Source organism: Staurois parvus, unplaced genomic scaffold, assembly GCF_062004578.1.
Source record: "Staurois parvus isolate SC_StPar_1 unplaced genomic scaffold, SC_StPar_1.0 ptg000640l, whole genome shotgun sequence".
NCBI classification, from domain to species: domain Eukaryota; kingdom Metazoa; phylum Chordata; class Amphibia; order Anura; family Ranidae; genus Staurois; species Staurois parvus.
In genome coordinates this window covers 968,787-982,236 of record NW_028318436.1, presented here as the reverse complement: position 1 = coordinate 982,236, position 13,450 = coordinate 968,787, and the positions used below count along the sequence as shown (strand labels likewise).

Below are 13,450 nucleotides of genomic sequence, written 5' to 3'. Positions count from 1 at the left end.
GGCCTCCATTATCTGTAAATGGAAGAAGTTTGGAAACACCAGGAATTTTTCTAGAGTGGGCCGTCCAGCCAAAATGAGCGATCGAGGGAGAAGGGCCTTAGCCAGGGAGGTAACCAAGCACCCGATTATCACTCTGAAAGAGCTCTAGCATTTCTCTGTGGAGAGAGGAGAACTTTCCAGAAGAACAACCATCTCTGCAGCATTCCACCAATCAGGCCTGTATGGTAGAGTGGTCAGACGGAAGCCACTCCTCAGTAAAAGGCAAATGGTAGCCTACCTGGAGTTTGCCAAAAGGCACCTAAGGGACTCTAAGACCATGAGAAACAAAACTCTGGTCTGATGAAACAAAGATTGAATTCTTTGGCCTGAATGGCAAGCGTCATGTCTGGAGGAAACCAGGCACAGCTCGCCACCTGGCCAATACCATCCCCACAGTGAAGCATGGTGGTGGCAGCATCATGCTGTGGGGATGTTTTTCAGTGGCAGGAACTGGGAAACTAGTCAGGATTGAAGAAAAGATGAATGCAGCAATGTACAGAGACATCCTTGATGAAAACCTGTTCCAGACCGCTCTGTACCTTAGACTGGGGCGACGGTTCATCTTTCAACAGGAAAACGACCCTAAGCACACAGCCCATGTAACAAAGGAGTGGCTACGGGCCAACTCTGTAAATGTCCTGGAGTGGCCCAGCCAGAGCCCAAACTTGCACCTGATTGAACATCTCTGGAGAGATCTGAAAATGGCTGTGCACCGACCCCCATCCAACCTGATGGAGCTTAAGAGGTACTGCAAGGAAGCATGAGAAAAATTGCCCAAAAATACGTGTGCCAAGCTTGTATCATCATACTCAAAACGACTTAAGGCTGTAATTGGTGCTAAAGGTGCTTCAACAAAGTATTGAGCAAAGGCTGTGAATACTTATGTACATGTGTTTCTTTTTCCTTTTTTATTTTTAATAAATTGCAAAGATTTCAAAATGAACTTCTTTCACGTTGTCATTCTGGGGTATTGTTTGTAGAATGTTGAGGAAAAAATTAATTTAATCCATTTTGGAATAAGGCTGTAGCATAGCAAAATGTGGCAAAAGTTAAGAGTTGTGAATACTTTCTGGATGCACTGTATATATTGAAATTTTATTTTCATACCAATGATGGTGATTAGCCACTTATAGTGGGACTGTGGTAGTGTGGCGGGCAGTCTGACATTACTGACACTAACTGCTCTGCAGGAATAAGAAACAGAGAGATAACTTCCTCTGTACAGAGCCCTGTTTTGATTGCCAACGCAAGGCTCTGGGCTGTGATTGGACACAGCCGACAGCAGGTCCTGGCCATTGGTCGGGACTTGTTGACAGATTCCCGCTGTGCACAGTGTTGGGGGAAGGGGGCACATGTGCATGCTCCCTAAACCCGAACGCAAGCAGCGACGTACCAGTACTTTACGGGGTGGGGTCCTTAAGTGGTTAAACATCAAATATGTATATTTTGTGCTTTAACATGATGTATGCGGAGTCAAAGATGATTGACACTAGCTTTTTGTTCAGGTGGCATCTGCATCCAAGGGTCTTTTTTTACTTCACAGGTATTGGCAATTACATTTTATATATTAAATACTGATTTATATTAAAACTAAGTTTTTTGTGAGTTTCTTAGTGAATGTAATCAACATACTATATCCCGCCCTTATAGTGTTTAGCAATAGGAGGACGTAGAATAAGAAGGAGGGAGGGGAATGTCATTTATCACTGTGTATATGCCCACATGATTGACTATAGACTATAGTTATGTGAGCTGCACAGATAATAAAAAGGAGGAAATGAGGAGCTTAGATGGTGTAACGGCAAATGCTGGGTGCAATAAATAAAAGCAAGTCACACGCACACAATCAACAGGTAGTCACACACAGGTACGTTTAACCACCTCCCGCCCGCCATATAGTAATATGACGGGCGCAAGGTGGTTCTCTTGTTCTGGGAGGACATCATTCTCACCACACATGTCACGCTGACAGCTCGAAAGGAGAGGGGAGCCGGTAATCGGCATTCCTCGGAGGGGACATGTGCACTGATCTTCAGAGCACTGATGATCAGTGTGCCCTGATGATCAGTGTAGCTCCAGCAGTGCCACCTGTCAGTGTCCATCAATGCCAGCTGTCAGTGCTCATCAGTGCCACGTGCCAGTGCCCATCAGTGCCACATCAATGCCACATATCAGTGCCCATCTGAGCTGCCTGTCAGTGTCACCCATCAGTGCCAGACAGTGCTACCTATCAATGCCAATCAGTGCCATCTATCAGTGCTGCCAATCAGTGCCAGTCAGTGCTGCCTATCAGTGCCATATATGAGTGCCGCCTATCAGTGTCCATCAGTGCAGCCTATCAGTGCCCATCACTGCAGCCTCATTAGCGCACATCAGTGCAGGAGAAAAATCACTTATTTACAAAATGTTATAACAAAAACTAAGAAAAAACTTTTTTTTTCAAAATTTTCAGTGGTTTTTGATTTGTTTAAGAAAAAATAAAAAACCCAGAGTTGGTTAAATACCACCAAAATAAAGCTCTATCTGTTACAAAAAATGATAAAAATTTCATATGGGTACAGTGTTGCATGACAGCGCAATTGTCAAAGTGTGACAGAGCTGAAAGTTGGAAATTGGCCTGGGCAGGAAGGGGGTATAAGTGCCCTGTAGGCTTGTGGTTAATCAGCATTTATGCCATTACATATTCTACGCATTGTGAAAGACCCACTACCCAATGAATACCTGCCCTGGCACATCATAGCATTCACTTGGCACTCCAAGAAATAACAGAATCCAAATGCAATATTCTTGCACTGTCAAAACCTCCACCTTTATTATCACACGACACACAGGAGGATATATCATCACAATCTGCATAATAACAAACACCAATAATAATGTGATCATTACAGCATGAAATGGACACATCATTTGACAGCATCACACCATAGAATTAATACATTACCAAAGCAATGTTAGAAGATGGAAGGAACAAATTCCATCGGAACCATACTGCCCAGGGGGTCATGGGGAAGCTGTAAGCGTGACCAGTTAATGAGCCCATATAGCCTTGGCAAAAATCCCAGCATCAGAGCGTCCCCTCCTGCATGGAATGGCTTCCTAATCTATCTCTCTTGGACTCCCGGCTTGTAAACCATTTTTTGTAAGCTTTCCAATAGTGAGCGGGCACCATACCCACCACAGGAGGAGCTAGCAGAAAGGTTCCACGAGGATAACAGAGTCATGCTCAACCACCATATTGATCCCACATAATTATCTGAAAAGTCACACTTTTGCTTCTTATCTACCCTAAACTTCTTTTCATCTACCCCAAACTGCTTCTCATCTACCCTAAACGTAAAGATTTCTAACTTCTCAAGCAAGTAGACGTCTTTAAACAGGTTTTTATCTTCTAATGTGATGTTACTAGATGTCATAAACACGTTCAATTTCATAAACAAGTTTTTATCTTGCTCTCAGCAGAATATCCTGTGACTCTGTTCCCTTGGGTTAGAGAAATGACATTAGTCACCTCTCATGCTCCTGGCATTTTGGCAACAATGCTTTATTGTAAAAGTTACCCAAGAATCAAAGGGTCCAAAGCCAACATATTTCATAGGCATTACAGATGGGAACTGAAATTGGAGAATGCTCTGAGGAGGACACAAGCTGGTCTACACAATCTCAGCCTGCAGTGGGGGGAACAATGAGAAGATGGGAGGGACAGCTGAAGCTAGGATCAGCCAGGTATATTTTACTCTACACATACAGTAAGGTATTCATACCCCTTGACATTTTCCACATTTTGTCATGTTACAACCAAAAACGTAAATGTATTTTATTGGGATTTTATGTGATAGACCAACACAAAGTGGCACATAATTGTGAATTGGAAGGAAAATGATAAATGGTTTTCAAAATTTTTTACAAATATATATCTGAAAAGTGTGGCGTGCCTTTGTGTTCAGGCCCCTCTACTCTGATACTCCTAACTAAAATCTAGTGCAACCAATTGCCTTCACACGTTACTTAATTAGTAAATAGAGTTCACCTGTGTGTAATTTAATCTCAGAATAAATACAGCTGTTCTGTGAAGCCCTCAGAGGTTTGTTAGAGAACATTAGTGAACACGCAGCATTATGAAGGCCAAGGAACATGCCAGGCAAGTTAGGGATAAAGTTGTGGAGAAGTTAAAAGCAGGGTCAGGTTATAAAAAAATATCGCAAGCTTTGAACATCTCACGGAGCACTGTTCAATCCATCATCTGAAAATGGAAAGCGTATGGCACAACTGCAAACCTACCAAGAAATGGCCGTCCACCTAAACTGACAGGCCGGGCAACAAGAGCATTAATCAGAGAAGCAGCCAACAGGCCCATGGTAACACTGAAGGAGCTGCAGAGATCCACAGCTCAGGTGGGAGAATCTGTCCACTGGACAACTATTATCCGTGCACTCCACAAATCTGGCCTTTATGGAAGAGTGGCAAGAAGAAAGCCATTGTTGAAAGAAAGCCATAAGAGACGTGCTGGTAGGTGAATTGGCTCCTGTCTTAATTGTCCCTAGTATGTGTATGTATGAATGTAAGTTAGGGACCTTAGATTGTACGCCCCTTGAGGGTTAGGGACTTATGTGAATGTACAATATATATGTAAAGCACTGCGTAAATTGACGGCGCTATATAAGTACCTAAAATAAATAAATTAAATAAATAAGTCTCGTTTGCAGTTTGTGAGAAGCCATGTGAGGAGCACAGCAAACATGTGGAAGAAGGTGCTCTAGTCAGATGAGACCAAAATTTAACTTTTTGGCCTAAAAGCAAAACGCTATGTGTGGCAGAAAACTAACACTGCACATCACCCTGAACACACCATCCCCACTGTGAACCATGGTGGTGGCAGCATCATGTTGTGGTAATGAATTACTTCAGCAGGGACAGGGAAGCTGGTCAGAGTTGATGGGAAGATGGATGAAGCCAAATACTGGGAAATATTAGAAGAAAACCTGTTAGAATCTGCAAAACACTTGAGACAGGGGGGGGAGGTTCACCTTCCAGCAGGACAATGACCCTAAACATACAACCAGAGCTACAATGGAATGGTTTAGACCAAAGCGTATTCATGTGTTAGAATGACCCAGTCACAGTCCAGACCTAAATCTAATTGAGAATCTGAGGAAAGACTTGAAAATTGCTGTTCACAGACGCTCTCTATCCAATCTGACAGAGCTTGAGCTATTTTGCAAAGAAGAATGGGCAAAAATTTCACTCTGGTGAAGCTGGTAGAGACATTCCCAAAAAGACTTGCAGCTGTAATTGCATTGGAAGGTGGTTCTACAAAGTATTGACTCCGGGGGGCTGAATACAAATGCATGCCACACTTTTCAAATATTTATTTGTAAAAAAAGTTGCAAACCATTTATCATTTTCCTTCCACTTCCCAATTGTGTGCCAGTTTGTGTTGGTCTATCACATAAAATCCCAATAAAATACATTTACATTTTGTACATGGTTGTAACATGACAAAATGTGGAAAATTTCAAGAGGTATGAATACTCTTTCAAGGCTTTGCGAGTATGCACACTCTGCTATATACTCTACTCTACATGGTTTTGAAGGATTTTTTTACAGTGTACATAAACCCTAACTATTAATGTCTCTAATTTGCTTGCTTCTAAAAAATAAATATAGTTATTGCAAAAGACACATACAGGAAGTAAAATGGAGTTTCAGTTTCCCCCTTTTTTCCAGTATGAGGTACTTAGCTCCAAATAATACTGTATTTGTGGAAGTGGTGAAAGTGGGCTGTGAGAGATGCTTTGGAAGTACTGTATATGTAAAATTAACCTCCAACATTAAAGGGTAACTCCACCTTCGTGGGAAAAAATAATTACTATAGCATAATACAATTGATACACAAATCATATTGCAAGTGAATGCTATTAAAAGTTTTTTAATCTACAGTGCTGTAATTCTCTGTACAATTCAGTGCAACATGGCAACCTGGAGGAGTTCCATACATATTTGGTGTACAGAACACCCCCAGAAGTCTGCACTAAGAAACAAGTCATATTTTAGGCATCCTTTGCAGCAAAAATGTAATTGTTGGTTTGGCAAGATACTCTCAAAGGGTTGTTCACTTCTAACGGGATGCAGACTTTTGCAACTTTCCTCATCAGAACCCTGCAAGTGCATCAATAATAATGAAAATGTCACTCCCATTCAGATTCACTCTGCACACAACAAAAATCATTTTCTTCAGATCAGAAACAGATAGGATTCTACAACAAAGTTTGTTAAAATCCTTACAATATGCATGGTTCACCCAAAGGGGTTTGGATTTTTCTCAGCCAAAGTGGAGCTACTTTTTAAAGGGACCCTGTCACCACAGTATTGCATACTTGGTAGAGACTGAGTAGATGGGGAGGCTCCTCTTGCACCTCCTGCCCAACACTGCTGAAGGTGGTGATAGAGTGAGAAGGCAAAGCGTGGCATGAGTTGTGGAGTTGTAGGTTCAACTGAATCTGTGTTCCTGCCAGATGTGTAGAGCAGAGAACTGGAGATCACAGAGCAGGTTCCAAGCATAGGACAGCCATGGTATCAAAACAAGTTACGGGAACTAGGTCAAGGCCCTTGCCCAGGGTGGACAAGTTCAGAGGCAGAATCTTGTCGCAAACCAATGTCAGGAAGAGCCAGGCAGCATAGTACCAAATCAGAAGGTAAAGACAGAGTTCGGGAAACAAGCCAAAGTCATTAACAGCTAGGCAAACAAGGTATAAGAGAGAAGGTAGTAAGCAGAGTCCAGATGGCAGGTCGAGGTCACAACAAAGACGCAACATTTCAGAGGCAGGTCAGGAGGAGAGGCAGGTCAGGAAGCAAACCAGGTTATACATGGCAAGGCAAAATCAGCAGATCAGGTTTAACATAAAAAGGAGCAAGCTGAAGACCACTCAGAAATGTCCTACTGTAGTGCTTTAATTTATACAGGCCACTGGGTGCCAATACCAGTGCTGAGCATGTAGGGGCTGGCTGGCCAGCTGGGGGGTAGTAAGTAGGTAGGACTTCCTGCATGTTTCCCTCTGCATTGGGCAACAAGTCTTGGTCCCATTAGAGGACTACCCCCAGGATGGGTTCTTCTGGACTACACTTGGCACCTTGTCTGAGATCACTCTCCTGCACATGGGGTACCTTTATGTGTGCCATTCCATCAATACCCTGGGCAAGGCAAAGGTTGCTTTCAGGGATGCCTCAACCTTAACGTGGACCTCCGACTTTAGAGATAGTGTACACTTGAGCAATAAACTGGGCTTCAGTGAACTTTCTTTGTCTCCTTGTTATTGTACACCACTACTATCGCTGCTGCAATTAGGAGAGACACCCTGAGCCTATGTTCACTCCACTTGTTCAACTTACTCCCGGTAGTTCACTACCACTAGCAGAATGGGGTCCCACCATGCACCTAGCATGGACTCCATGCGTGCATTCACTTAACTCTTCCTCTTACATACCTGTGCACAGGCTAGATACCTCTGTGTGCTGCTGTGCTCCCATTGCTATGGGAAACAGTCCGGCAGAGGAGATATTGCCGACAACAACTCCCTCAATGCAAGAGGATGTTCCACCTTTCACAGCCACACGCTTCACACCAGACAATAAAGGCAAAAGCAGTGCTCTCAAAAGAGAACACACCCTAATTTAAATGGTGGAATCCAAATGCGAGTGCTGTGGCTCTTAAGTCTACTGGATGCAATATAAAGTAATGGAAGGAGCCAGCAACTCCAGAATCCTCACACAGACTTTATTTGTTACATAGGAGTGACATAAAAAGCAAGCTAAAGCTTCACGACAGGCTGCTTGCTAGACCTTTGTTACCCTTGGTAACCATTTGCTGTCTTCATAGCCCATTGTGTTTTAACTGACCTAAACTGCAGACTATAAGTAGAGTGTGAGTTACTTTCATACACCTGAATAACTTCAGACCAAGCAGAATAATGTTTCAAAGCTTTACTGTAAAATCTTCCGTGCAACAGATTGACAGGCAAAATCTTTTCCCTAACCAACCCTAAATATAGCAGCTGCCCTAGTATACCTGCACAAGTATGATTCCATAATTGGTAAGTTCATATTGGCAGTATCCAAAATGCTGGTGCCCCGATGAGTCGGCGTCTTCTGGTAGCATATTTTTGAAACTCCATGGTTCGGCAAGGCTAGGCTGAATTCTGTAAAAAGCTGAAGCTCTTGAAAACAGACCCCTGTCACTTTTATAATTGCACAGGACCAGTGGGTCAGGCCCAGGAAGCCTACGCAGACAAACTCAGGCAACAGCAATAAAAGGTATTAACCCTATCCCTTCTGGCCATGACAGCAACTAACTACTCATAGGCAGTCTGCCTACAAGCACTTTTGCTAATTTTGCACCTACTCGTTATTGCACATCCAGCATTGTCCCTATGCACAGAGGTATGGGCAGTCATGCGCACACTCACACACCAACACTGGTTTTCTTTTATCTGTTCCTCCTTACACACAGGGTCATTTTCTCAAAATAGGATATCTGTAAAAAGAAAGTGTTTATATACTGTACATACAGTATCTTAAAGAAATGAGTATACCCCTCACATTTTTGTAAATATTTTATTCTATCTTTTCATGTGACAACACTGAAGAAATGACACTTGGCTACTATGTGACGTAGTGAGTGTACAGCTTGTATAACATGTAAATTTGCTGTCCACTCAAAATAACTCAACACACAGCCATTAATATCTAAACTGCTGGTAACAAAAGTGAGTACACCCCTAAGTCAAAATGTCCAAATCGGGCCCAATTAGCTATTTTTCCTCCCCGGTGTCATGTGACTCGTTAGTGTTACAAGGTCTCAGGTGTGAATGGGGAGCAGGTGTGTTACATTTGGTGTTATCGCTCTCAGTCTCTCTTACTGGTCAAGTTCAACATGGCACCAACATGAAGTTCAACATGGCACCTCATGCAAAGTACTATCTGAGGATCTGAAAAAAAGGATTGTTGCTCTACATAATAATGGCCTAGGCTATAAGAAAATTGCCAAGACCTTGAAACTGAGCTTCAGCACAGTGGCCAAGACCATACAGTGCTTTCACAGGACAGGTACCTCTCAGAACAGGCCTCGCCACGGTCGACCAAAGAAGTTGAGTGCATGTTCTCAGCGTCATATCCAGAGGTTGTCTTTGGGAAATAGACATATGAGTGCTGCCAGCATTGCTGCAGAGGTTGAAGAGGTGGGGGGTCAGAAGTGGGGGTCAGCCTGTCAGTGCTCAGACCATATGTTGCACACTGCATCAAATTGGTCTGCATAGCCTGTACTTGCTTCCTTGCCGGTCACTGTGGTTCCTCCAGCCAGCTCATACATTCTGTAGTGACATATGAGTGAATGGGAAGAACCACAGCAGCCGGGGGGAGACCAAGTATTCTACAAACATGGACGAGTAGAATACTTGCAGCAGGTGGGGATCAGAGCAAAAGCATTTTTTTCAATACATTTTCAAGATGTATTCTGCTGTATACATCTTGTATCTTTTGGAAGGCAAGCATGTAAACATTTCCTGTGCAGGTTCTGTCAGATTTTAGTGGTAGTGAGTTCTTGTGGAAAGCCAACCCAGGGTTCCCCAGGCTGTGGAGTCTAAGCCCCAGCCTGCTTCTTCAGTTGAGCTCCTGATGGTGGGGATGGACTTGCAGCAAGCTGGAACAAGGGGCACGGCCTCCAGGTATACCCAACCGGAGATGTGGAAACCACTCACGTGTGCAGGGTACAGATGGGGGTGACAGAAGAAGATCCAAGAAACGAGTCAAGCTCAGGGCAGGCCGCAGGCAAGAAAAAATGGTAGATGAAGCCGGGGTCGGTACACAGGAAGTCAGACACAGAATACAAGAATTACACAGCAAACCCAGTGCACAGAGAAACTAGGAAGTTGATCAGGCAAGGCAGGCTGCACTGAGAATATCTAAGGCCGGCCATACATGGTTCGAAATTTGACCGATTTTAGACCGAAAATCAGTCCTAAGAATAATCGGCTGATTTTCGCTCTGTTAGTGGTTCAGTGGCACCGGGTGATTTTCGTGGTTCCTCCCCTTTTCGGTGATCGGTCATGTTGGAAAATGCATGAAAAACTACTGATTTTTGACTGAATGATGGTCAAATCGTACGATCGTTTTTCGGAAAATAATATGCGCATGAGCCATGACCTGTAAAGAACAGAAGTTTCGTCTGTTATATGGGGTGAACTTTATTACTTGGTTTACAAAGACATTGTCACCAACCTAACAAAAATTGCGGGTGAAAATTCAGAAACATCTAATATGTAAAGTGCTTACTTTCAGTGCAATGCTTTTCCCTAAACTTTTCCTTTAGCTGAAAATGTTGTGGATACAGTTGAAGAGCACAATAACGCTTTAAACATTGGTAAAGTCATCATAACTGATGTCAGTTTCTTGAAGTGTAATGAAATGATTTCAGATAATTTGGTTTGGCAAATTCCCACATTAGCAACATGGGGCTTCAAACCTCAAAGACTTGAAGGTTGGGACTTCATTCTGGAAAGGTCAGCTGGAAATAGAAGTTGTACTGCCCACCCACTCTCATTGGATAATCAGCAAATTGTGATGTATCTGTTGGCAGCTTAAGGGGTCTTCAAGGGTTTGTGTTATTTAGGGTTCTTTAGAAGTCTTGCAATTATTACAGAATAGGGGCTCATCTGGTGGGGTGCTGTTTCCCTTTTAGGGTTGGTGTTGGTTCTACCAGGGTCCTTTGGGGATAGACAGTTTATATATAGTTGGAACTGTCCTTGAGAAACTGAGGTGCTGCTAGGGACATGGATGGTGCTTGGTTATTGTAGACCCAATGAACCAATCCTGGAAACAATTGCCTATTTATGTTGGTACATTTTTACCGGTTTACTGGTATTTAAAGTACTACTAAACCTATGACCTTGCATTGGCTATATCTTGTCTCCTACAGTACACATAACATGGAAATGCAATTATTTTGGCAAATATAAACGGCTAATTACCTTTTCTCATCAGCAGTTAGAGCGGTCTTGTGACTTTCATCAGTGTCCAGCAGAGCTTGTAGGAGTTTTTATTCTCCCCTGTGAGGCTGCAGGACCCCTGATCCTCTGTTTGGACAGCGCTGATTGGCCCTGTGCTGATCACATGCACTCTCCCAAGAAAAAAAATACTCTCTGGCAATACATACCAAACTGAGCATGTGCAGTTTGCCCCCAGGTCTCTGTTCTATCAGCAGATGGACTGGGGTGTGTGGAAGAAGGGGAGGATCAGAGAAGACAGGATCAAACATCCTTCTTACACAATACGGAGGATTATTCCTTTAGGTTCCACAGTGAGTATAACAAGCATGCATTACTGCGAATACAGACTGATTTTACTGTTGTGGGTTTAGTAACACTTTAACTGTTAATGGTTGTTAACAAAAGGTTTGCTGTGGCCAATTAAAATCAATGTCAGTCCAAATTGTTATTTGAAGATACAATGGCAGGGATGGAATTTGATGAGGTTATCAGTCATCCGTATTGTATTTTGAGAGACATACCCAGACATAACTTAATTTTCTTTTCCCAGGCTCTATCATGATAACACTCATTCAGAATTCCTATTACTCAAGTGATCAAGTAATGACCTTTTCGGGCTCCATGGAGGTGGAAGACATTCAGACACTGGCAGCCTACAATAATTCGAGGATGATTGAATTCAAGCAAAGCTGGTCAAAGAAAAGCCTGAATGACACTGACTGGGAGTTTTGCAATATGTTGTTAAAACGTTACATAATAAATTTCCAAGACCATGCAAGAAACATAATAGAGAAACTTCGGATTAAAAGTAATATACTATATTGTAATAGAAATAGATTGTGGTAATTATATTTTGCTTACAGGAGGTATTCAGCTACAAAAATATGAGGAGCTTCTGGGTAAAGAGACAGTACTTCTTTATAATCAATGCTCCCTCATTCCTCTTCCCTGTCAATCAGAGCCATTTCTTCATTAGAGCAGAGTGTACAAGTATTGGGAAGCATGTGAATAGGGCCAGCGCTACCACTAGGCACACTAGGCAGCCACCTTGGGTGCACTGCTGCCTAGGGCACAGCCACGGACAGGGCTCAGCAGGGGCTGACTGGAAAAGCCTCCACGGACATGCCTTAAAGCATGGCCAGTGTCAACATACTAGGAGGTGCAGACAGAAAGCAGGAGAGACGGCTTCAGTGATAAACCGGAAGCACTGCCTGCAAGGGGACACAAACCTCTCAGGCCGGCCACTGTAGGCATAGCTGCACTGAAGGGACACAGTAAGCTTTCTCCTTCATAACACTGGCAAGCATACCAAGACAGCTGCACAGGGGTTGAGACGGCCATCCATCACACACTGGGAGAACCCTACACTGATCAAGTGTCACAGCCAAACAGTCCCACTCTGTAGCAGCAGTGCATGGCTGCTGGATGGAGATATTTCTGTGCTGAATTGGGCTGTCTCTTTGCTGGATTGGGATGACACTTTGCTGGATTTGGCTGTCTCTTTGCTAGATTGGGCTGTCTTTTTGCTATATGGGGATGTCTCTTTGCTGGATTGGGCAGTCTCTTTTCTGGATTGGGATGTTTCATTGCTGGATGGGGATGTCTCTTTGCTGGATTTGGCTGTCTCTTTGCTGGATTGGGCTGTCTCTTTGCTATATGGGGATGTCTCTTTGCTGGATTGGGCAGTCTGTTTCCTGGATTGGGATGTTTGTTTGCTGAATGAGGATGTCTCCTTGCTGGATTTGGCTGACCGTTTGCTATATGGGGATGTCTCTTTGCTGGATTGGGCTCTTTGCTAGATTGCGGATGTCTCCTTGCTGGATTGGGCTGTCTCTTTGCTAGATTGGCATGCCTCTTTGCTAGATTTGAATGTCTCTTTGCTGGATTGAGATGTCTCTTTTCTATATGAGGATGTTTCTTTGCTGCATTGAGCTGTCTCTTTGCTAAATGGCTATGTCTATTTGCTGGATTGGGATGTCTCTTTGCTAAAAGGGGATGTATTTTTGCTGGACTGGAATATCTTTTCTGGAATGGGCTGTTTCTTTGCTATATGGGGATGTCTCTTTGCTGTATTGAGCTATCTCTTTGCTAAATTGAGATGTCTCTTTGCTGGATTGGGATGTCTCTTTGCTAAATGGGGATGTCTCTTTGCTGGACTTGGATATCTTTTTGCTGAATCAGGCTGTCTCTTTGCTGGATTGGACTGTCCCTTTGGCATTTTATGGCACATATTTTTGCAAATTAAAAGAAACTTAGTAGTTTTGTGTTTTGTTGTTTTAATATTTTTGCCTGTTTGTAAAATTTTTTTTTAAACATTTAAACATTAAGCATACCTTGCTAGAGGGGATAGCTATCACTATTTGCTGAATGGA

The 13,450-nt window shown here is 43.1% G+C and overlaps 1 protein-coding gene across 1 annotated transcript in view; it reads left to right on the top strand.

Annotated features, from left to right (window-relative positions):
• Positions 1-13,450, top strand: part of LOC149449035 (antigen-presenting glycoprotein CD1d-like) — a 28,585-nt gene that overhangs the window by 1,843 nt on the left and 13,292 nt on the right. Inside the window, exon 2 of the mRNA XM_089693908.1 lies at positions 11,629-11,886. Coding sequence (XP_089550034.1) covers positions 11,637-11,886 — 250 coding nt within the window. The 5' untranslated portion in view covers positions 11,629-11,636. The remainder of the gene's footprint in view (positions 1-11,628; positions 11,887-13,450) is intronic.